At 33.2% G+C, this 24,736-nt stretch overlaps 2 protein-coding genes across 2 annotated transcripts; one reads left to right on the top strand and one right to left on the bottom strand.

Moving 5' to 3' along the window:
* Positions 1-116: 116 nt before the first annotated feature.
* On the top strand, positions 117-23,257 carry LOC134252344 (ubiquitin-protein ligase E3B-like). The gene is made up of 31 exons (XM_062734789.1): positions 117-195; positions 307-438; positions 661-730; positions 1,535-1,568; positions 1,660-1,730; positions 2,880-2,944; positions 3,208-3,270; positions 3,496-3,600; positions 4,075-4,174; positions 4,329-4,414; positions 4,720-4,802; positions 5,080-5,185; positions 5,459-5,579; positions 6,089-6,123; positions 6,246-6,275; positions 6,367-6,479; positions 6,826-6,974; positions 7,312-7,467; positions 7,671-7,845; positions 8,234-8,352; positions 8,782-8,902; positions 8,993-9,089; positions 9,406-9,525; positions 9,900-10,076; positions 10,459-10,566; positions 11,422-11,559; positions 20,997-21,121; positions 21,465-21,647; positions 21,824-21,935; positions 22,540-22,632; positions 22,990-23,257. Exons 2-31 carry the CDS (start codon positions 325-327, stop codon positions 23,179-23,181), a joined length of 3,261 nt encoding a protein of 1,086 aa, XP_062590773.1. The 5' UTR covers positions 117-195; positions 307-324; the 3' UTR covers positions 23,182-23,257.
* LOC134252339 (uncharacterized) lies at positions 13,589-17,637 on the bottom strand. The gene is made up of 2 exons (XM_062734779.1): positions 17,324-17,637; positions 13,589-15,163 (listed from the first exon to the last, which is right to left on the bottom strand). The coding sequence occupies exon 2, from the start codon at positions 15,159-15,161 to the stop codon at positions 13,602-13,604; it is 1,560 nt and encodes a 519-aa protein (XP_062590763.1). The 5' UTR covers positions 15,162-15,163; positions 17,324-17,637; the 3' UTR covers positions 13,589-13,601.
* Positions 23,258-24,736: the final 1,479 nt, after the last annotated feature.

The raw sequence follows: 24,736 nt of genomic DNA, 5'->3' as shown, positions 1-24,736 counted from the left end.
TAAATTTCATGAAGAAAGAATGAGTATTTATCTTGTAATTATTAAAAACCCAAATCTCAGTTTTGAAATTCCCGGCCCGGCCCGGGTTTCGCTACCCATTTTAGTCACACTCACTTAATTCAGTTGTCAACAACCTCAGTGGAAAATGTTTGATTTATCTTTTGTAACAAAACTTCATTTTTGAGTTTATACCAGGTTTGAGTACTTTTTATTATGCTTGAGTTTTATGTTTTTATGTCTTGTTTACAAGAAATTTCGAATTAAAGTCGTATCCATTCGGTCAGCAACATTTTGTTTCATTTTCAGCAGCTGTTTCCTGTCAAAATGTTCAGCAAAGTAGATATTACCAAAAAGAACCAATTTTTGGAACAGACTAAAGCATTACGAGAAGAAAGAGCTAACGACAAACTAAAGAATGATGCAGCCATTGTCATTCAAGTATGTATAAACATCTTTTACTATTGTGGGTGAAGGCAAAAGTTTAAGATATTTAATTTGTGAATTTAATTTTATTTTCAAATCTTTTATGTTCAAGTCATTTTATCAATGAAGGTATTAATTTACTGTCAAGTTTAAGATTGAAAAAATAATTAAATTGTATTGAGGCTGTGTAGATAAGTGTGTAAATATAATTTATTTGAATGCTTCATATTTGTATAGGCAATCAGCTATGACAAATCAGTACTCGAAAGATTTGGATTTAATTCTAGTTCTGCTGATAAACAAAAGTGTATTACGGTTCAATCTTAGTTGCGTTTTACATTTCTCTTAATAAATGGCTGAATATATGAAATATGGGGATTTTTTTTTACTTTAATATAAGTTAAAAAGGTCCAGTGGTTGTATATTATATTTATCACAAAGAAATGTCTTTCCCAAAATAAGTTATATTGATTTTAATCAACATATTATGCTCTTTTACTTTTTAAAAGGATTGAGATTTTTTTGACTTCATTTGTTTTGTACGTGTTATATAAAAAAAACCAAACATGTAGCACAATTTGTATAATAGCTGCAATCTGGTCTGAAAAGGAAATGGGATGGATGACCCCATTATATGACCCCTTGATTTTTTTTTTAATTTTACAATTTATATTTATTACACTGTCTTTTCATGTTTTCAATGCGAAAAATTTAGTTAAAAGACTGAAGATAACCGTTCCATACAAAAAATACTCCTCTATACACAATATTAGAGGGGTATTCGTTTGTGAACGTGGGTGTAGCCAGAATTTTTTTTACTTAAAGACAAGCAAAAAAAAAGATAGAAAATCCTATTACATGGGGGGGGGGGTTTAAAGCCAATTTTTTTAATGCCACATGTGATGACTTGCCATTTCACGCCATTTAACTTTTTTAAAGCCAGCGTGCACAGATCCAGGGGCTCTCTTTTTATTGTCGTACAAACCAAATAACGAATATAATCGGCACGACCGTCGTGCGGATAGACACTTCCAAAAATTTAAGATATTTAATTTGTGAATTTATTTTAAAAACAAGATTTTATCATTTTCAAAACCTTCATATTTGTTAGGCAACAGTCATTTGTTTCTACACAGGGAAATATGGTCATTATTGATTGCTTCAGTGAGATTTTGAATTTGTTTTGTCTGAAAAAACCTTTAAATATTTAAAATCCACCCTTTTTTCTTTCTGTAGCAAAGAGCTAGAAGATGTGTTAGAAATTCCACCAGATCCAGGGGCAGTGTACAAACCAAAGCTCAAACCAGGTTATTAAAAACAGATTAATTTTCAAAACCATGTTACTCATCTACATGGCATTGCTTTTTTTCACCTTCATTTAGGTTCACAAGAGCCCTCAAACCTAAGAATCCTATTTCTTAATATATGGCAATGACCTTGCATATGCAATTTTTGTTAACCGAAACTAAAAAAGATTGCAAAAAAGGGTGAAAAAAAATGCACATAAACTATCTTTGGAAGGAGGGAGTATATGGTAATTTAAAAGTGTATTTTGTTAAAATAAAGTGCTACATATGATATCCAGGCAGAATGCTTTTCCTGAAACATGCAGGAGAGTGACTAAATATGATTTATAAATACATGTAATATGAATTTAATCAAAGACACCATGGTCACATGATTTGGTTCAAAATGAAAATTAAGTAAAAATTATGCACATGAATGTAAGACTTTTCCATATACATGTATTCAAATATGTATTACAAAAATCAAAGTACTCAGAAGTACAGAGAGCCGGGCTTATTTACAGAGTAGAATGGATTTCTTACATGAATCACGTTTATATTCTGATGAAAAACTTATTTTAAAACTATCAATATAAATGATAAGACAATGACAGTGAGTTTTTCATTCCTAATACCACGGTCTGATTTTGTCAGAATCAGAATTAATCTGGTACCGCAGCTGAATGTAAACAAACAGGCCAGTCTGGTTCCCTCTCCTGCTTTACCTCGTATGTGTAGAGAACTACGGTAACACTGATTATCAAAAATCCTTACGCTAATGAACTATGTTCTTTGACTTATCAAGTTTTCAAAGTTATTACTACTAATGTTTATTTTATATAGATAAAACTTCGTTTTATTTTTGTTGCTTTATTTAGCGTTTGTATTATCTCAAATGCGGTTGAGAGTAAGAACTATATTTTTGGCTTTTTTGCACGTAACTTTAAATTGGCGACTATGGGGTCAACATCCTGCCTTGAACAGGATCACATAAGCCGGCAATTGCTCTTTGAGCAATAAGCCCGGCTAACCAGTTATGAATGTAAGACAGTCATAATTTGTACAGTGCAATATGAGAAGTTGTATTCATTACGCCAATAAAACAATATGATTTAAAATGTCTAGATTTTGAATGATGAACATGTGATAAAGATTTTATTCTCTTTGCAGCACTTGAAGTGTACAAGACAATACAGAAGTTTTTCTTTGTTTTTGAAAAAGACAGAGATGCTGGGGTAATTAAGTCTGCATGTTACTACATGTATAAAGTAAAAACATGTCTATTACATGAAGACAATGCTAAAACGGAGGGTGCTATTGATATATTTGACAGTAGATTGTCTTTGAGTCATCATATAGAGCTATAAAAATATACGTTCATGTACTTCCATATGATGGTTTAAAAAAGACATTTTGACTACATTGCTAGATGTATGTGTGTATATACTTGTAGATGTGATAATATAATGTTTAATTGTAATTTTTTTCTTTATTACAGCAATTTGATTACCTCTGCAGATACCTATTGTCATCAATGGATGCAGGTGCAGATAATATGAAGGTAAAGCCAATTTTGAAAGACTCCCTTAAAATATGCTAGGTTTACACATAATATGATCAAATAAAGACATCAATTTTAGTTACATGTACTGTATAAGGAATATTATTCAAGATATTAATCACACTCCTGAGTACAGTTGTAAGTCCTACTCTTATAGACATCTATGATTGAGAAATTAAGAAATTAAATATACACTTCGTAATAATCAAGTTTCTTTATTCACAGATGTGCTATGTGTATTTAGTACTGAACAAAGATGTTGTGTTACCCTGGATTGCACAGATTAAAGAAGTTTTATGGAAGTGCTGCTCTTTTCTCAAGTCTTTGAAGGTATATTACTTAATACCAAGATGAAGTTACTTGTATGTACATATCAAAGTGAATTAATTTCTTTTTCACAAGATTGTTACTCAAATGAATGACCATGTATTATTGGTATATTAAGTAGTCATATCATAACTTACAATTACTGTAGATTTGCAAATAATTACGATGGTTTTAATTTCACTATGTCCATGATTCATCATTTTCTCACAAAACTAAAGCCATTGTGAATGCTATATTTAGTTTTTAAAATTATTTAAATGTTATGAAATTTGAATTAATTTTCTTGCAGCATGAAATTAAAACCATTGCAATTGGAACTTTCTGAGAAATCATGAAATTTTAACACCATGGAATTAAAACGACTTACAGTATATAAACCCTAAATTATATTAAACAAGTACTTGTGTGTCTTACTATTTCTTTTTTTACAGAAAAAAGGTAATGTGGTAACATAATTACATTTGTATATGTTTGTAGGCTGAGAATCATAGTGATATGAAGAGAGTCAATCTGTATCTGACTGTACTGATTACATTCACAAGTTCAGGAGGATGGAAGATTCTCAAGGGAAAACTGGGTATTAAGATTGCAAGGAATTCATCAATGAAAATAACATCTTTTAAGTTTAATGAACACATGACAGTTTTAAACCAGATTTTAATATTATGACCTTTTTAATGGACTCCGAGACTATCTACCACGAAAATCAAACTTGATTTTTTTTTTCTCAGGGGAGACCCTAACACCTGGGATGAATCAGCTGTGTAACAATATAATGGGCCATCTTAATACAAAGGGATTATATCCAGTGTTAAAGGTACCTCTGTAGAATGAAATCATTCAGTGAATCAGTCTATTTGTTTATCATTCTCAGGAGATGCTGAGCAATTTGTTTCTCCCAGTACAAGGATTAAACTTTTTATGGCTTTAAGCCAACTTTTTGTGTGTCCATAATCTGTAAAAGGTTTTCCAATCAAAAATCTTTCCTAGTAATAACTACATGTATGTAACCTTGATTAGGATAACTTCAGACTTCAGTTTGCTGTATACATCTGTGTGTACATTCATGTTTTAATTATAAAACACCTACTCATAACTAGGTACCTTATATTCTATTTTTAGGGACTTTTGGCACAAGGATTATCGAGGACCAAGATTTTGTTTAATTCTGCCACTCTGTCTGCCATTGTTAATCTGTCTCTGAGGTAAGTAAAAAAATATCTGTGACTTGTTTTAGTGCATAGTGATATAAGAAATGACAATTTACAAAGAAGAAAGCTTATTTTACTGAAAAATTTATGACTTTCCTCCAAAAATGTGAAAACAAAATGAAATAATTATTACTTTTTATCAAAAGGGAAAGACTTGTTTACTGAAGCATTTTTTTTTTTTGAGAGTTGGAAGAAATTCGCAATTAAAATCTTAGTAAAGAAGATGCAAAATGTACATGTATATAGTTTCCATGACTTTGAATCCTTTCAGGCCTTTGATTGCCTCTAACTTCTCAGAGAACCTGATGACAGTGTTTGTCCTTCACATCATGTCTGTACCAGCTCTTCTTCATCATGTGGCTGTCACGTCAGGGGAGGTAATTTATGTGAAGTCTGATCTTCCCTTGTTTCCTTATATGTTTTTGAATAGTATATGCATTCTGTGCCAAGAATCCTTCAAGTTCCTATAGAAAGTTTAAGATTAATTTATTAAAGATTAGAGACAATCAGTTGCAAAGGAATAATAACACCCAAAAATTTGATTAGGACAATAAATTCTTGTAAGAAAAATATACAAGACCTTGACCACTTATTCAACCATGGTAATTTACAATATAGATATTTAATGTGTAAGAATTATAATTTTTCAGTGCCTAAATGTCCTCATCACTCATCGTATCTTCAAACGAGCCCTTGATTTGCTGACCAATGAACAGAGCACGAGGATAATCTTTAATTCACTGGAGGGAAGTTATGCACTATGTCTACTAGGTATTGCTGAACAAGATCCCAAGAACACATTATAATAGAAATAGCAATTTCCTTGTCTTATAGTAAAACAGTAATGTATATTTAAATGCTTTTATGCACATAGATGAATTTAATAGATACAGTCAAACCTGTTTTGGTGACATATTGATTGGAATTTTTTATATACAAATCATGTAGGCTAAAGACATCCATGACAAATAGTAATTTAGATAGATTTACATAAATTACCTCCAAGGAAATCATAAAATCCATAAGATGAAAATAGAAGGAGCAGCTAAGAAATACAAAAATGTAGATTTGAAAAAGAAAAATGTGATTTTTTTTTTTTTGCGTAACAGATTTTATACCATTGGTCACCAAGCCAGGTCTGGCTATAAATAGACGTTAGGCATACACGTTTCCCTTCACCATGCTAGTGCACCATAAAAACTGAAAAATTTATAAAAGCAGTAAATTAAAAAAAGCAAGAGACTTGGTTACGATAATAAAAACTTTTTTTTATCTTTTAGCAAACTTGGTTAGTTTAGGAATGGCTGAATTAGAGGTATGTGAGAGATTTTAACATTCATTGCATTTTTTTTTACATTCGATGCCATGGTTTTCATATGCTGATTTACATTTCTGAAACAAATTGACCATTCATACATTTGAATTATGTTTTTTCAGGGATTGGTTGAAAATACTCAGAATTTTATGGTAAGTTTTGTCAATAATTCTATTATTTTAAAAGATAAATGTTAACTGTGCACTTAGATGTTATACACATAGATTATTTTCTAACTCTTAGTCAGTGGTGATTCGACTACTAGACAGCTGTAAGAAGTACGTCCTAAACAAGAAATCCAATCTGACCAGTTGGCATCTCATCCTGGGCTGGTTCTCACAGAAATCGGATGAAAGGTACACAACTAAAGCAAATTGCGCTGTTTATTTATTTATTTTTTTTTTAAAGATTTGGTGATTTCAGCAATGTTCATATAAATATTTTTATAGTATACAGTTTCAGGAAGGTAATTAGATCCTTGCTAGTATAGATAAGCTACCTGATTGGTCAATTATAAGTCACAGATAAATGGGATTGATATTTTATGAAAATCATTTACAGTACTGTGATTTACCTGATAGATAGAACAGCATCTTCCACAAAAATATACACTATATATACTATACAGCAGATCTTTCAAACCCCTGATATCTTGTAAGAACCTGAAAATGATTGTTTCTGTGCCAAAAAATATATTTTCAGCTTGAATGCAGCAATGCCACATGTAAAGGAGCAGATCAAATTGCTGTGGTCGGAGAAGATGATAAGAATTCTGTTTTCTGACCTTCTGGCTTATGTAGAGGCAGAGAGAGAACAGGCTGTAGCAAAGAAGGAACCCTCTCCCTCAAAAAGTAAGAAGTCCTTTCCCTCAATAAGTTTGGGACTTAATGCATTTTGTATTCTGATCATTTAATTTAACCCAAAGAGAGGCTCAGCACTGCATGATTTTTGGTAGTATTTTAAAGAATTTCTATTGGTGCGCTATGTGGTGTGTGTTTAGTGTCTTTGATTACCCCTGTCATATTTAAGGTACAATGAATGTCTCATTAGTGCTCCAAATGGATCTAGCAAAGGAATTTAATTTAGGGGATTCAGGCCTGAATCTTAATATTCATTTACTACCTAAAGCCATAGTTAGAAATAGAAGAATGCATAGTATTTTATTAAGTTTTTATACTTATTTTACAGACATATTGAAGAAAGCCATAGAAAAAGCCTCGTCTAAATCAACAGCTGTCAGGATAAAGCTGGAGAGTCCGTTAGCCAAGACGACGTGTTACACGTGTGCCCTGTATCAGATAATGATGAACACACTCACTCAGCTTAGAATGGACATCCTCTCAGGTCTGTCTTACGAGTTTTATAATTTTATCAATTAATGATCAAGCTTTACCAACTGAAAGAATTACAGAACATAATTATTCCTCAAGTCAAGTTTAGAAAAATTGATCATTCAGAAAAAATTGAGTTATCTGTTCTTTTGTTTTGTTTCTTATATAGATTCAAGTTTCCTAATACATGTATGTTCAATGATTAATTCTCAACAGGTATAAGTTACAATCAGGTTCTGCTGCCAGCCTTGTGGAAGTTCCTCTGTGACCTTGGCCCAAACTGTGGCCTTAAGGTGTTTATTGACCTTTTGACCCAGACCCCCAACAGTGTTATACACCCAGTGTTCAGCCTACTGACAGTATTCTGTGAGGCAGCTTCTCATTACATCATGTAAGTGCCATCTCTTAAAAGTTGTCAGTTTTATTTTTAGTGGCTATAGATGCCTTTTGGAAATGTACATGTAAATATTAACATGCTTGTACATGTACAGATTAATTTGTTAAATTTTTATTTGCGAATTGTCAGTTTGAAATGCATTCCTGATGAAAATTTTCTTGATCAAGACAATATTCTACATGGTTTACATACAAAATTAAAATGAAGTGAGCATTACGTAATGTTTGCAAGTTAAAGAAAGACATTTTAATATCAAAGGGAATAAGGTTGATGAATTGTATCAGTTTTATAACATTTTGTAGACTTATACATGTACATGTATATATCTTTAGCTATTTATAATGCAGTATATTGCTACATGTATCTCTTTTTAACATTGTAGAACACTGGATGATATGGAGATGTATGAACAACAGAAGATGTTTACATTGGATGACTACATCAGAATGAGCAAGTTTCTCAATTTATTTGTGTACAGAGTCACCTGGCACAATCTTATAGGTAAAGATTTGTATTAAGTTAATTTTTTGAGAACAGAGAGGGTGTTCACAGTATATTTAAACTTTATATAAAATATTAATCAGTATTTTTTTGTGAGAACTTTATTTTTGTGTAATAATATATGACTCTCTGCCAACAAACATTCCTTCATGCTAATATTTGTGTTATGCAAGCTTATATATATTAATCTGATATTTGTGAAAATTTTGTCTTGCTTTAAAATACCAAACAACTGTTTTTTGAGAATAATTTGTCGTAAAAATACAGGAAACAATCAACTGTATAGAATGATTATCAAATGAAAACTTTTTAGCCATAGGTATGAATTATTCTTTCCTAATTTTAATTAATTATGTCAGCTAGCTATCTTCTTTTCCTGTACATGTATTTGATGTATACGTATCAGTACATTATTATTCCTCTAATCAGATATTAGGAGTTTGGAGAGTGGGGAGTCTGATGTTTACAATGCCACACACAACCTCCTACTTCTGTTGTATGAGAGGGACTGTCGACGGCCGTACGCTGAAAAGGATCACTGGCTCAACAGGTCAGTTCACAGGAAATGGAAAAATTGGCACAAAATAAATGTACCGTAACTTAAAGTTGTCCCATATTTTTACTTTTAATTTTGTTGCAGGGACATCAAACCAACTGCATTCCTTAAAGATTCAGACAGAGATAGGGCTATGGAGGTGCTGGTGAAGAAAACTCCTTTTATCATTCCATTTGCAGAGGTAATCCAATTAGGTCTAAATATTCTTGATACATTCAATGATTGTCTTGATGACATATAAGTTTTTTTCTTACAATGCTCACTATTATCTCATTTTCAAACAGATGAATTTTGCTATGATCCTTATGAATTTCTGCTTATCAGCATATACTCTATTTATACTGCTATAATTTGCATTTACTACAGAGTTGGTGATTCATAAGGGAATTGCTAGTGTTATTTTAAGAATAAGTTATAAAGTAAGAATCCTAAGGGCCATCTTTAATTTTCAGAGAAATTATAAAATTTAAAAAAAAAACCTTCCTGTTTAATTGTAGAGAGTGAAGGCCTTCAGACACAGAGTCCGGCTGGAGAAGGAGAGTCTGGGATTGACAGAATCAGCGGCCATTTCTCCCCAGTCCACACTCATCACCGTCCACAGGAACAGGGTCGTGGAGGTCAGTATTGGGTCATGTAAATGTTTGATATGTACTGGACATTTGTACTACAGTAAAAGGGCTTACTATACTTAGAAATTAGAACTTTTATGTTCACATCAAGATATGATAACTGTACATTCCCTATGTAGCACCACCAAAGTCTGAAGTACTTTTGGAGTAAATAAAAAAAGTCATCTACAAAAAGGATAGAATGTTTTATTTAAAGTATTTTTTTTATAAAAAGAAACTTCAGACTCCTATGGTAGCACAAAAAAATTCTTATTCTGTTCATTAAATTTAATGCTAGCTTTATATAATCAGTGCAATTTTTTTTAACTTTTCAAATTAGATGCGTCACATGTAATACTTTGATATTTTTTCCTGATATTTAGGATGGATACAGACAATTGGCTCAGATTCCGGCCCAGTCCTTGAAGGGGGTGATCCGTGTGAAGTTTGTGAATGAGCAAGGTCTGGATGAAGCAGGGATTGATCAAGATGGCGTCTTTAAGGAGTTTTTGGAGGAGACTATATCTAAAGTGTTTGATCCTTCACTCAGTCTATTTAAGGTATTTCACTTATCATGCTAAGTAATTTTAAAGTACCTGTGTCATTGTAAATCAGATTTGTTTAAATTTATTTTAGAAAAATGGAGGGATTTTTTAGAAAATATTCACCAAAAGAATAAATGTCTCTCAATGGAATAGTACATACCCTCGAGACTAGCAAAGTTAAAAAGTGTATATATGTCCACATAACATTACCATATGTTTTTTTTTCGGGGGGGGGGGGGGGGGGGGGGGGGTCATTCACTGGTAATTTTTCAGGATTTATTTCTATTGTCATTTTAAAATATAGTTTTCCCTCATTTGCTTAGGGTAAACTTTTTTAAACATTTACCAAATAGAAAAAAAATCTGTATAATACATGTACCAAATATTTTTCTTTTAGGTCACCACAGAACAAAAGTTATTTCCTTCATCCACTTCTTTTATTCAAGAAAACCATCTTCACCTGTTTGATTTTGTGGGGAAAATGCTTGCCAAAGCTGTGTATGAGGTGAGAAAGAAAACTAAACTTGAGAACTATGCATAGTATATGCCCCATATATGGGCATGCGTTTTCATTTTGTTTATACATGTATCAATAAGAACATTTCTTTCGAACAAATTTTGCATTAAAGCATTCAGTTACACTTAATACTTGTACCGTATAAAGCTTTTTTCATGAAATGCAAAAACAAGTGTAAACCTTTTTCCATGTATATCCAGTATAGCAAACATGCTTATAATGACTTCTTATATAAAGGAAAAAAGTTATTAATTTATAGGGCTGGGCAATAATGTCGATATTTCAATATATTGCAATACAAAGACAAAAAATATCGTATCGCAATACGATTTTGTAATATCGATATATTGGCAATATACTTAGATTAAGGAATTTTGTCATCAAAATGATTTAATATAAAAAAGGAATTATGAAAGTTTGTTATTAAGACAAACAGTAAGACAGAAGTTGTTTTGTGGGAACTTTTAAGAGCATAACTTAAATGAAATCAACAAGATTTTTTTCTTCATGTTGGTTACTTATCACAGTTATGTAAATTCTGCATGTAAATTAAAGTAAATATAGTAAGAAAATGCCATTTTTATTACATTGAAAATATTGCAATACATTTCGCAATACAGTTAAAAATATCGCAATATATCGCAATACGAAATCTCTGGCCAATACCCAGCCCTATTAATTTAATCATCAACTTACTACATGTGTGTGGGTAATTTTTTTTTATAAGATTGTCAATTCCCTCAAAGGGTGAATAAGTGAATAATAGGGATTTTCTTCTGATCAAACCATTCATTATTTTTCAGATAATTTTACATTTGTTACACAGTTGTTTTCTGTTCACAGGGTATAGTTGTGGATGTGCCTTTTGCTCCGTTTTTCCTGACCCAGATACTTCAGCATCATCAGAACACGATGTACAGTCCTCTAGATGAACTGCCTTCCCTAGATCCAGAGCTAGCAAAGAATCTCTCTTATACCAAGGTAATTAACTTAACAGAACATATCTGAACAATGGTCTGATCAACGTTGTAACCTTTTTAGCTCACCTGAGCCAAAGGCTCAAGTGAGCTTTTCTGATCAAAATTTGTCCGTCGTCTGTCGTCGTTGGTGTCGTCGGCGTCGTCGGCGTAAACTTTTCACATTTTCATCTTCTTCTCAAGAACCACTGGGCCAATTTCAACCAAACTTGCCACAAAGTATCCTTGGGTGAAGGGGATTCAAGTTTGTTCAAATGAAGGGCCACGCCCTTTTCCAATGGGAGATAATCATGAATTTGTTAAAAATTAATGGCATTTTTAAAAAATCTTCTTCTCCAGAACCGCTGGGCCAGGAAAGATGAAACTCATGTGGAATCATCCTCAGGTAGTGTAGATTCAAATTTGTTCAAATCATGACCCCCGGGTCAAGGGTGGGGCCAAAATGGCCGACCCAAGTTTTACATAGGAATATATAGGAAAAATCTTTAAAAATCTTCTTCTCCAGAACAACTGGGCCAGGAAAGATGAAACTCATGTGAAATCATCCTCAGGTAGAGCAGATTTAAGTTTGTTCAAATCATGACCCCCGGGGCAAAGGTGGGGCCAAAATGGCCGACCCAAGTTTTACATAGGAATATATAGGAAGAATCTTTAAAAATCTTCTTCTCCAGAACCACTGGGCCAGGAAAGATGAAACTCATGTGGAATCATCCTCAGGTAGAGCAGATTCAAGTTTGTTCAAATCATGACCCCCGGGGCAAGGGTGGGGCCAAAATGGCCGACCCAAGTTTTACATAGGAATATATAGGAAAAATCTTTAAAAATCTTCTTCTCTAGAACCACTGGGCCAGGAAAGATGAAACTCATGTGGAATCATCCTCAGGTAGTGTAGATTTAAATTTGTTCAAATCATGACCCCCGGGGCTAGGGTGGGGTCAAAATGGCCGACCCAAGTTTTACATAGGAATATATAGGAAAAATCTTTAAAAATCTTCTTCTCAAGAACCACTGGGCCAGGAAAGATGAAACTCATGTGGAATCATCCTCAGGTAGTGTAGATTCAAGTTTGTTCAAATCATGACACCCGGGGCTAGGGTGGGGCCAAAATGGCTGACCCAAGTTTTACATAGGGATATATAGGGAAACCTTTTAAAATCAAAGCTATGATTAGTGATATTTATATGGAATCATCCTTAGGTAGTGTAGATTCTAGTTTGTTCAAATGATGAATGCCTGGAGGGGGGGGTGGAGTAAATTCAAGCCTGATGTGCTCAGGTGAGCGCTGTGGCCCCTGGGCCTCTTGTTACCTATAGAACTACTGGGCCACTTTTAGGCATAGAACTTGAATATTGCATGCATCAGATCATTCATTAACATACTCTTTGACTAGATGTAGGCATCAAGAGGAGTCTTGTCACATATATACCATATAAGTGGAAAATTTAGCAAGACGCAAATTTAGTGATTTGTCCTTAAAAACTGGTATTTGATTTTAGCGAGATGCAATTTTAGCGATTTTAAATTGTTCACTGAAGACGCTTTTACAAATAAAACACAATTAATTTTTAGCGATATTAAATTTTAGCAATCTCAACACCCTCGCTAATAATGCCAAAATTAAATCCTCGCTAAAATTTCTGCTTACTCGGTATATGAGAGGGAGAGGGGTAGTGAAGGGGGAGGGGTTATTTACAGATTTTACTCACTTTGGTCTATATAAAAAAACAGGGAGCACAAATGAAATTCCTTTGGAAGGTTAGAAAACCAAACAAATCTATGCATGCTCTGTTTATATACCTGTGCATGTCCAGTATCAGGGTCTAATGTCCAAGTCGCATTTACTTCTGACAAGAACCCTTTTACTTATAATCTTTGTAATCCATCAATTTTGTAGCAAAAACTGCTCTCATAGAGCATAATTTTAAAAGCATTTTTTACCCTCACTGATCTCCCAGTGACAGGCACAAATAGCAATATTTTGTTAAAACCAATTTAATATACTGCCAAAAAAAAAAGAGGAAAAGTTTTTTTTATTTATTTGGAGAATTATTTGATGTATTTTACAATGTGACACTCCCCCTTTCCATCATCCCCTTGCCCTACCCACAGTTTTCCCTCTCTGTCCAGACATACCCCCCTGGGGCTCTGTAAGCCATATTTATCACTGAGAAGGTTCATCAGAAATCTTCCATCTTTATCCAGAAGCAACACAGAATTGTTCCCAAAGTCTGAGAGAATAATGTTCATCAGAGAATCGCAGCAAACACTTCTTGGGAAGAAGAATTGTTTGGTCTCTTCCAAACCTTTGAATTTCCACTTGAGTGTGCCTTTAGAGTCTATGGCAATGACGTAATGAGTTTGGAGGTGGTCGTCGAGGACAATGTAGTTTTCATCACCATTTTGAGCCACTCGATTGGGAGCATTGAGCAGATGGTTGGCAATATCTCTGTTGTTTTGGTACTTGTCCCCAGAGTAAATCCTCAGACTACCAGTCAGTCCGGAGATGCAGACGACTAGTTCTTGTCTGTTGTTCAGACACATGCCCTTTGGGTTGGACGGAGAAGTTCTTATGAACGTCTGTGGCTTTCCTTTGTTCTCGATTTTCCAAATGCAGTGGTTGAACCTGTCTGATGCAAGAAGACAGTCTTTTTTCAAGAGAAGAAAACACTCAGGTTTGAACTGCAGGTTCAGATTTTCTACTTCCACTGCTGTGCCTTTGTCCTGTTTGTATGCATACTTGGTGAACATTTTATCATCATGGAAGCTTACCCATACTTCATTGGCTGAACAGGCTTGGATATTTGACACTGGGAGTTTGCAGGAAAAACTGCTGTGCATGCTGACTAGCAGAACACTGCCAACCAAACGTTTGAGAGTTCTTTCTGATATTTCAGCCGGGAAAAATCTAGAAGGTATAGGCATGGATAATGCTGGGGGAGTGGCAAGTGAGTCCCTCAGATGAGGAAGAGTGTCCAGAAATTCCTTGATTTCCAGTATCCCTCTCTCGGACATAACCTCGCTCTTTCTAATTTCATTTTCAATTTCCAACTTTCCTGCAACTATATCTTGCAATTCACTGTTGATTTGATTGCCGTGAGCCTCAAGGGTTGTTTGTACAGATTCTATCATGTCATCGCACAAATTGTCAACCATTTGTTTCAGCATTTCTCTCTGAGAGTTAATTGTCATCTTCACGGCTATTATTTCTGATTCATAATTGCTTCTCTGTGCTTTGGCTTGGCCTTCCAAAGCCTGATAAACTGGACAGACATCCTCTCTCCAATGTTTTGTATACCTCTTTACTTCCTTTAGTTTTTCCTCTTTGGCCTGATTGATACTAGAAAATTTATGTCCATTATGGGAGCCAGTCAGACAATCTCTACAGATAGGAATGTCACACATCTTGCAGTGGACGGCGTAGAATTTGAAATGTTCGGGACACTTGGACTCCGCCATTGGGAGCACCATATGATCCTCCTTGAATAGCTGTGAGTGGGTCCTCCAGCATTCCGTACACAGTTTTTCGGCACAGTCCACACAGTATGCAGGCAGACTCCTGTTCACACAACAGATACCACACCTCAACAGATCCTGGGGGGTGCCCATTTCTACAATAAAATAAAAGTTAATCTCATTATTTATTCCTCAGATTCATTCAAATGACCCATTTCTTTATTAGCTCTACTGGTCAGAGACCAGAAGAGCTTATGCGATAGTAATGCGTCCGGCGTCCGTCCGTCTGTCTAGCTGTCTGTCTGTCTGTCCGTCTGTCCGTCTGTCTGTAAACAATTTTTCAAAATGCTACTCCTCCTACAGTTTTGGTCTAATTTCAATATAACTTGGCACACAAGTAGACTACACTAAGATACATAATTCTGTATATCGGTTTTTGATTTCGATGAACGGTGTTGCCGTGGTTACTAAAAATAGAAATTTCTGTGAAATTCATTCAAAATGCTACTCCTCCTACAGTTTTGGTCTGATTTCAGTATAACTTGGCACACAAGTAGACTACACTAAGATACATAATTCTGTATATCGGTTTTTGATTTCGATGAATGGTGTTGCCGTGGTTACTAAAAATAGAAATTTCTGTGAAATTCTTTCAAAATGCTACTCCTCCTACAGTTTTGATCTGATTTCAGTATAAGTTGGCACACAAGTAGACTACACTAAGATACATAATTCTGTGTATCGGTTTTTGATTTCGATGAACGGTGTTGCCGTGGTTACTAAAAATAGAAATTTCTGTGAAATTCTTTCAAAATGCTACTCCTCCTACAGTTTTGGTCTGATTTCAGTATTACTTGGCACACAAGTAGAATACACTAAGTTACATAATTCTGTGTATCGGTTTTTGATTTCGATGAACAGTGTTGCCGTGGTTACTAAAAATAGAAATTTCTGTAAAATTCCTTCAAAATGCTACTCCTCCTACAGTTTTGGTCTGATTTCAGTATAACTTGGCACACAAGTAGACTACACTAAGATACATAATTCTGTGCATCGGTTTTTGATTTCGATGAAGGGTGTTGCCATGGTTACTAAAAAAAGAAATTTCTTTGAAATTCTTTCAAAATGCTACTCCTCCTACAGTTTTGGTCTGATTTCAGTATAAGTTGGCAAACAAGTAGACTACACTAAGATACATAATTCTGTGTATCGGTTTTTGATTTCAATGAATGGTGTTGTCGTGTTACTAAAAATAGAAATATTTGTAAAATTGTTTCAAAATGCTACTCCTCCTACAGATTTGGTCTGATTTCAATATAACTTGGCACACAAGTAGAATACTCTAAGATACATAATTCTGTTTATTGAATTTTAATTTTGATGAACGGTGTTGCCGTGGTTACTAAAAATAGAAATGTCTGTAAAATTGTTTCAAAATGCTACTCCTCCTACAGTTTTGGTCTGATTTCAGTATAACTTGGCACACAAGTAGACTACACTAAGAACATAAAGAGACTTTATCAACGATCATTATTCTATTTAATGCTTTTTATAAAGTTTCAAATCCCAGCTGCTTAAGTACTTTCTCTTCCTTTGCTATAAGTTCAAACCAGTAGAGCTTCAGTCTTGACAGAGACTTCTGGTTTTGTAGTAAGCAATGAAGGTACATGTACCAATTCCTAGTAGGGTGCTGTATATTTTAGAATAACATCTGTGTGATACTGGTACATGTACCTGATTCTGTAGGAAATAGAAATACAATTTGATTTTGTACTATATATGTTCATCACCACAGAAGGTGGACTTTATACACACAAGCTTTTCTGCTAGGAAATACATGTACGGTATGATTTAACAATAGATATGTTATACATCACTGTAATATTTGGACATCACCTACAGCTGTCAAAACATCTTATAATACACATGTATTTGTCTTTTTCTGTAATTAAATACAGACTTACAATTAATTTAAATTTTCAATTAAATATCTGTATGAGTTGAGAGAACAGAAAGTTCTTGAATATTAGGCATATTTATACTGACATTTTGTCGATAATCAATGTTATTGAATGTTTCAATGATATGACACTATCAAAAAGATAAATAAAACAATCCTATATAATTCATATTTAATTTAGAACTGAAAGTGCCTTGAAGTGGCTTGTTTTGATGTAACAATAGAAACATTTTAAGCTACGATTTTCAGAAAAGCAGCACTTGTGTAAGACCAGCTATCAAAAAAAAAAAAAAAAAAAAATGAAAAAATTAACTCAAAAGAAAAAAAATTAATATAAAAGAAGTACAGTACTTACTGATATAGACAATGATAAAGTTTGGAGTCCTCCTATAACCTGTGCTATTTGTAGGTACAATATTATTTACTCTATATCCTACACATCTTGGTTATCAGTGCCCTATGATAATAACAAGCGAATCAGTTTTGAACATGTGAGCGTAGTATGCGCCCCCTTCCTGATTTTGTGCAACTGATATGGATTTTCCAGAACTAAATTTTAGTTTATCCACCTCTATATGTTACTCATAGTACAAAAATAGCTGTCTGGTCATATGACTTCGAGTTTCTCAAGTGGTAGGCAAATTACTAAGTGCAGGTTTTCCTATCAAGCTAGTTTCTAAAAACTTATCAGTGTCAATCAGGAGAAAACTATAGAGATAAAAACTTGTCATATTATGGGGGACAAAGGACACCTCCTACCTAATCAAAACAATTATTACCCGGTATATAGATGCTGTTCAAAGTAAATGATTGAATTAATTGGTAATTAATGAATAGAAAATAGTATAAATTGGTCAAAATTGTAAAGCATAAGATTTCAAATTCATATATTTGGGACATGTATAATATTATCATTTCATTATAATATTTGTCCTATTTGGATCATATAATAGCTTTAGAGACCAGACAAAATCTTTAGATTAAAACTTGAGCTTGTCTTCAGAAAAAGTGAGAACACTATTTTTAAAGTGAAAAGAAATAAAAACTAGTACAGTAAAAACTATCTCATCCATCATTCATCACAGTTTGAATTCTGACATTAAATATTGTTCCAATTTTACTATTTTCCATGTTTCTGTACACTGTCTTATCAGACACACTGTCTATTCTGACATAAAGTTCATCTCCCAGTGCATGTTTGATTTAACACAGGTTTCACTGTACATCAAATATATTAATACCGTAACAGTAAAAATATGTTTAGTACTTGTACACACATGGAAATAGCAAATTTATGGATATAGCAGTTTTGGGAGGTCTTCAGCTAATGGGAGATCCTCAGCTAATTTGATTCTTAGCAATACCTTGTAGAATTTTATGGTTATCAACTCTTCAGAATCAATATGTTATCACCTTTTTTGTGAGATCTAAAAAATTTGTTCTGAGTGAAGCAAGGCCCCCTTGGACAAGGACAGGGCTTCAATTAATTTTTGTATTATGGGTATATATGGGTCCAGGGCCCAAGACCATAAACTGAGAACAGACTTAAGTCAAAATTTGAAATCGATATAACTTTTGAAATAATTGCATTTTAGTAGTAAAAAAATGAAATTTTCATCATATGTTTGAATTGAATTGAAGTGTTTTGAACACTTGCAAATTTTTAAACTAATACATTGAATGAAACTAGAGATATTAAAAAATAAAAATTTTGACTGAAGTCATCTCAGTTTACGGCCTTGGGGCCAGGTCCACAATTTGTAATGTACAGTGAAACAAATCTATCATCTGGATATTGTGTATTCTGAACCTTTTTCAATAAATTATTTTAAATTGTTGTCTAATGGTGTAAATTTCTTCAGAGTAGTGTTCGGATTAGACAAGTTTTACTGTATTATCCATTTATTCACAGTAGATTAAACTTGTGTTCAAATAATGGCCACAGAAATGTAGGATAGGGATATATACATTGAGAGATTTATACAAAATATGTGGGACATATTTGATTGAAGCCATTATGAAAGAATGATCACATTACAGATATTTCTAATCTCCATTATTACCTCTTGTGAGTGTCTTTAAGTTTTATAATGAGCAATGAGCTATAATTGCAAAGATATATTTAGAAAATAAAAATAGGATTCTAATGCAATTGTTTTGTAAAACACGTTTTGATTGGCTAATGCACTGATGTTTGAAGCAGTAAAATAAGCATTAACGAGGCAGAAAGCCATTGTGATTGTGACGTCATAATAGAGCGACTCAAAAACACAATGCTCCGTGACATATTTTATATAATGAAACACAACAAAATAAGATGTAAACAACAAATAAAATGCATGGATTGCATTAGAATGGGAATAACATCCGTTTTAGCGGCTCCGTTTACGCATCACCGGTAAAACTCAGTTTGCAACCGTTAAATCAGCATTAACGGTCGCAAATACCAAATTAGAAGATAATTATTCCTTAAAGGAGATGGGTGAACATGACGAGCAATAATCCCATAGCGCAACAAACATGAAGGTGAGAAAAATTAAATCTCAATTATACCAAAATTTTCCTTAATATTTCATCTAACATTAAAGTATACTTTATGTAAAATCTCTACAACTTGCACAAATCTCATGAAGATTGAAGTTATTTGCCTATGAAATATTATACACACACGAAAGAGGACAAAACGAGTCATTTTTTCACACTATAACACTATTTTTCGATATGGGTGCGTCTTCTCTCCATTTTTTTGAAAGTTAATCCTCAAAGTTTGCATAAAAACATACATATTTGGTTTCCAAAATTATGGAGCAAAAGACCCACTATACCTTTAAAATATAATTTTATGACATAACTTTCGTATCTTTTCAAGAAATACTTGAAGTCCCTTAAGTCAATGGTTATATCACAAACATGATTTAAATGCCACACTTCATCAGGACTTGTGTAGCGTAGTGGTTAGCGTGCTAGTTTCAATAGAGAATGCAACTCAGGATTTTTATTACCAGGGTTCGAACCCAATGGATACCATATTATTTTTCTTTTATAAAAGAATAAATTTTAACGAGAAATTTTCCTCAAAACTTTGTTTATCATGATTTCATAAAAATCAATGATGAGAACTTTACTCTACACTAAATACTTAATTCACAATTTGAACATGATTTTTAGATATCTGAAGCTAGTGGGCTTTCTGCACGCTAAGTGCCATCTCCTTTAACACCATTTTAATTCAGTTTGTGTCTACATTTCTTAATTTGAAAAACATTAAAATAAAAAACAAACTAATGACATATTTTGTTTTAGAAAAAAATATAATAAGTATCATTCACGACAATAACTCACCCAAAGAACATTTCTGATCGAATGAAAACATTAATAAATAATCCTTATTCAAATGTTTACCTTGATTAACAATACCTTGTTATCAATTATTGGTAAGCACTTCTAGACACTTGTAGACATACATGTATTTCATGGTACATGGACTAATAAAACACTTGGTATTTCCTTTAATAATGATATTTGGTAACAACATGTACTGGTAATATGATACAGAATGCATCATGTGATGTTTCACATACTTCCTGTTGTGTTTTATTTAATATTTTCAAACACATGTATGATTTTATGAAAAAATGAGACTGCTATCAGTACTAATTATTTCCCTGTATTGGTATGTTAATGGCAATGAAAGTGAGATTAAGTCTTATCTCCTTTGGGGAGATGTTTTACACTTGATAGCAGGGAATTGTCTGTAATAATTACCCAAACAGGAAAACCAAGTACCCACTTCATTGATAATGATGTTTTAATTTGATAATTGCTAATCTTGATAGCACATTGTTTATACAGTGTATTTTATTGTTCTCTGAACAAGCTTTGTGAAGATGTGACCTTGATCTGGCCTTTGCTTTAAAATGTAACATAATGAAGGTAATGGAGATGCCTTTCACCTTGATTTGACCTCTATTTTTCTTTTAAATTAGCATTAAAAAGGAGACTTAAGTGACCTTTGTTTTAATATTCAGCATTATGAAGGAGATGTAAGTGACCTTGACCTGACCTTCTCCTGTGATGAGGACTGTATGGGGAGACTGGAGACACATGAACTTGTTCCAGGAGGGAAGGCAATGCCTGTCACTAATGAAAATAAGTAAGTGGTACTTCAGTTTGAAATTCCTTAATTTTCAAAATATAGTTTTAAAAGTAGTAAAAGAGGATTTTTTTCCCATGCTTGTTTGTTGCAAGAATATCTGTCCCGCTCACATTTATTTGTTAAATTGGAGTATAGAATGGTGAATAATGCATAGGCAATGATTTATTACTATGGGCATTTCTCCACATATTTGCCAATGTTTCTATTGTAAATCATGGTTATGTTCTACAGACTACAGTAGACTTCAAAGTCTGGAGAAACAACAAGTTCCAAGGAAAATTAATGATTTTGATTTTCAAAAATATTTTTTGCAATTGAGTACTTACTTTGTGTTGTTTAGGATTCTGTATGTTCACCTGATGGCCCATTTCCGGATGTATCGCCAAATTAAGGAGCAGACGGCAGCATTTAGAAGAGGATTTCAGACGGTCATCAATCCGGATCTGCTTTTGATGTTTTCAGCCCCGGAATTCCAGAAACTAATATCTGGAGACAATGCAGACCTGGATATTCAAGATCTCAGGTACGTTATATGTGGTTTAATATTAAATTAAAGCTTTGAAAATTTGTGAGCAAACCTGTGTGATAAATTTTTAGCTGATGTCATGCAGAAAATAAATGCTTAATACATTTTATATATATAATCAAGGAATATCAGTATGGTTTATTTCTGACTTCTTGCTAAATATTTCTTTCCAGGCGTCACACGCGATACTATGGAGGTTATCACAACAGCCATAAAGTCATCAGCTGGCTGTGGGACATTGTCACTAATAACTTCACTCCCCAGGAAAGAGGTTTATTCCTCAAGGTACTTAACAACTAAAAAGATTTAGATCAAACAGCATAAAAAAGACCCAAAGCAATGTTAATTCATATATTTTGTGTTTATGAAAAACAAATCTGATAAAATCTTACTAAAGGTATGGATAATTTTGTGGATGAGGCTTCTTTATGCTCTCAGTTTCCACATCCAAATATGGATTTACTCATGATTGATAATTTTTCTTCCATTTACTTACTTACTATTGACATTTGCTGGCTGATTGCTTAATTGAAGTACAATACATATAAACATGTAATTCACATGATTGAAATGATGATCAGACAGATGCAATCAGAAGGATCAAAACAGAAAATGGTTTACACGAAAGTGTACATTTAAAATGAAAGTTGTCAGTTTAATGTAGAGATATTTTTCTTTACGTCGACATAATTTCTTTACAAATTGCTTTATAAGTGTTGAGTGATTGTTATTTTGTGGGATTATGAAATAGATGTATCTCTCATGGCTCTCTTACAGGGGGTAATCATATTTCACATCTAGACAGTCAGAATTTTTTTAATGTTCTTGCATCATACTTTGATCAATAGTGTAAAAAAAAAAAAATTAAATCTTATATTTTACTTTTCAGTTTGTGACCAGTTGCTCTAAGCCCCCGTTATTAGGCTTTGCTCACCTGGAGCCTCCCTTCTCTGTCCGCTGTGTAGAAGTCAGTGATGACCAGGTTGGTACTGACCAGTCAAACTCAGTAATTGTCAGTAATCCAATACTTTTTTGAAAACCTGACATTTTAATTATATTTTTAAAAGATACAAATGCATGTGATTATGAACTTTTCCTTTACATCACCCAAAAGTGTTTTTGTGGATTTTGCCCAAAACTTTGTCATCTAGATTAAATGATTCACACTGTTGGAAATATGTTTTTGTGAATTAAATTTGAAAATATCAGATCAAAAAAAAAAAACTGAACAAGTACATTAATTTACTTGCATATACCTTTAATTGTAATTTCCAGACAAGTTAAAAGTTCATTAAACTTATAGTCATTTTCCAATAACACATTTTTTTTTCCTTTCCAGGATACAGGAGATACTGTAGGGAGTGTCCTGAAGGGATTTTTCAACCTGAAGAAGAAAGACCCCATAGGGCGCCTCCCCACCTCCTCCACCTGCTTCAACCTCCTGAAGCTGCCAAACTATCAGAAGAAATCCACCCTCAGAGATAAGCTCAGATACGCCATCACTTCTAACACAGGGTTCGAGCTCTCTTGAGATCCTGATGAGAAAGAAATGAGCACTGAGCAAAGGAAAGACACAGATTTCTGGCGTGTACTGCACAGGCTGCCAATAGATTCACTAGGACATCTTGTTTTCCAGTGACCCTGATCAGCTCATACATGAGGTTTGAGCTTGCCAGGACATTATGAAATGAACAGTAGACCAAAATTGTATCTGCAGTTCTTTGCGCTGTCATGACTTATAAATGCATTTTATTGCAATTTAATTTACGGTCACTTGTCATGGACTAAAGACTAAGGAATTCTGTACATAGATTGGGCTTTAATTTATCTAAATTGGAAATCTTTAGAAAGATTAAAATTATTAGAAGAAAAAAAAATTGCACAAAACAAAATCAAAAGATAATTATATTTTGAAAAAACCCCTTGAAACTACAAATAAATCCTCAGGAAATTATAAGTTGGCAAACACTGAAAATTATCCCCATGACAATCCATTGTAGAACATAAGTCTGAATCATTTTATGAAAGTAAGGTTCACCCCTATATATTAGTGTTGTCTGTGATATCATACATGACTTTTATCAACATTTAGTGAAGTATATAAATTTTTTCTAAAAGTTTTATAGAATTTTTATAGATTATGTAAAGATTAATAAGAAAATGATTCAGTGTGGATTTATTGAAGATGCTAAACAATTTTAATATGATATGTGGCTATCATCTTACCAAAATTTAAAATAAATATCCGTCCACCTAAAAAAATGAATTACGAGTTATAATGAATTATTAAGAGAGATAATTCAAAGGATATAATAGTAGAACTGGTAAAACAGATTATGGACTAGTAAGATAAAAAAAAAATGTTTTGTAAATGAATAATGTATGTGTAGATCATATATTCAGGACATAATTTTCATGCTCTTGATGGACCAATATTCACATGATTCACTGCGTTTTTTTTTTTTTTGCCTGATCATGTTTGTATTCTGTTATATTGGAGATTTAAAGACAGCTGGTACTTAAATGTATACTGATGTTTAAATAATTTTACTCTTTGATTTCTATCATTTTGTTTTCAAGAGAGACATTTTACTTATTATGCCCCCTTTGAAGAAGGAAGGGCATATATATTTTGCTGGCTTCTGTCTGTCGGTTGGTTGGTCTATCAGTCCATCAAGTTTCCTTTCATTTTTCTTTGCAGAGTTTGGACATACTGAAATGAAATTTAGTATTACAGATTTGTCTTTAAAAATATCAAGATCAACTTCTGTTTTGGGTATGATCAAGCAATTTTAATAGAGTTATGCCCCTTGAACTTCAAAAAAAATTCCAATTATTTGCAGTTTTCTGTTCATTTTCTTTGCAGAGGTTGCACCTACTGAAAGGAAATTTGGTATACAGATTTATATTACTAATATCTATTTCAAATTCTGCTTTTGGATACAATTGAGCATTTTTGACAAAATTATGCCCCTTGGACTTAGAAAAACTCCAATTATTTGCAGTTTCAATTCATTTTCTTCACATGCACATGCATGTATGTCCAGGGGGAGGGGGCATAAGTGTTTCACACACATCTCTCTTTT

This window comes from Saccostrea cucullata, unplaced genomic scaffold (genome assembly GCF_032062105.1).
Source record: "Saccostrea cucullata isolate Sc308-1 unplaced genomic scaffold, CSIRO_AGI_Scuc_v1 ctg69, whole genome shotgun sequence".
NCBI classification, from domain to species: Eukaryota; Metazoa; Mollusca; class Bivalvia; order Ostreida; family Ostreidae; genus Saccostrea; species Saccostrea cuccullata.
The sequence above is the reverse complement of the archived record's forward strand: the minus strand, read 5'-3'. Positions and strand labels throughout refer to the sequence as shown.

What these genes read in the sequence shown, in the direction of transcription:
- LOC134252344 (XM_062734789.1), top strand. Translation starts at nt 325, where the DNA reads ATGTTCAGCAAAGTAGATATTACCAAAAAGAACCAATTTTTGGAACAG. An exon ending in CAGGTGCAGATAATATGAAG is followed by an intron (nt 3,271 to 3,495) that starts GTAAAGCCAATT and finishes CTTTATTCACAG; the next exon opens with ATGTGCTATGTGTATTTAGT. An exon ending in TAGAAGTCAGTGATGACCAG is followed by an intron (nt 22,633 to 22,989) that starts GTTGGTACTGAC and finishes TTTCCTTTCCAG; the next exon opens with GATACAGGAGATACTGTAGG.
- LOC134252339 (XM_062734779.1), bottom strand. Translation starts at nt 15,161, where the DNA reads ATGGGCACCCCCCAGGATCTGTTGAGGTGTGGTATCTGTTGTGTGAAC.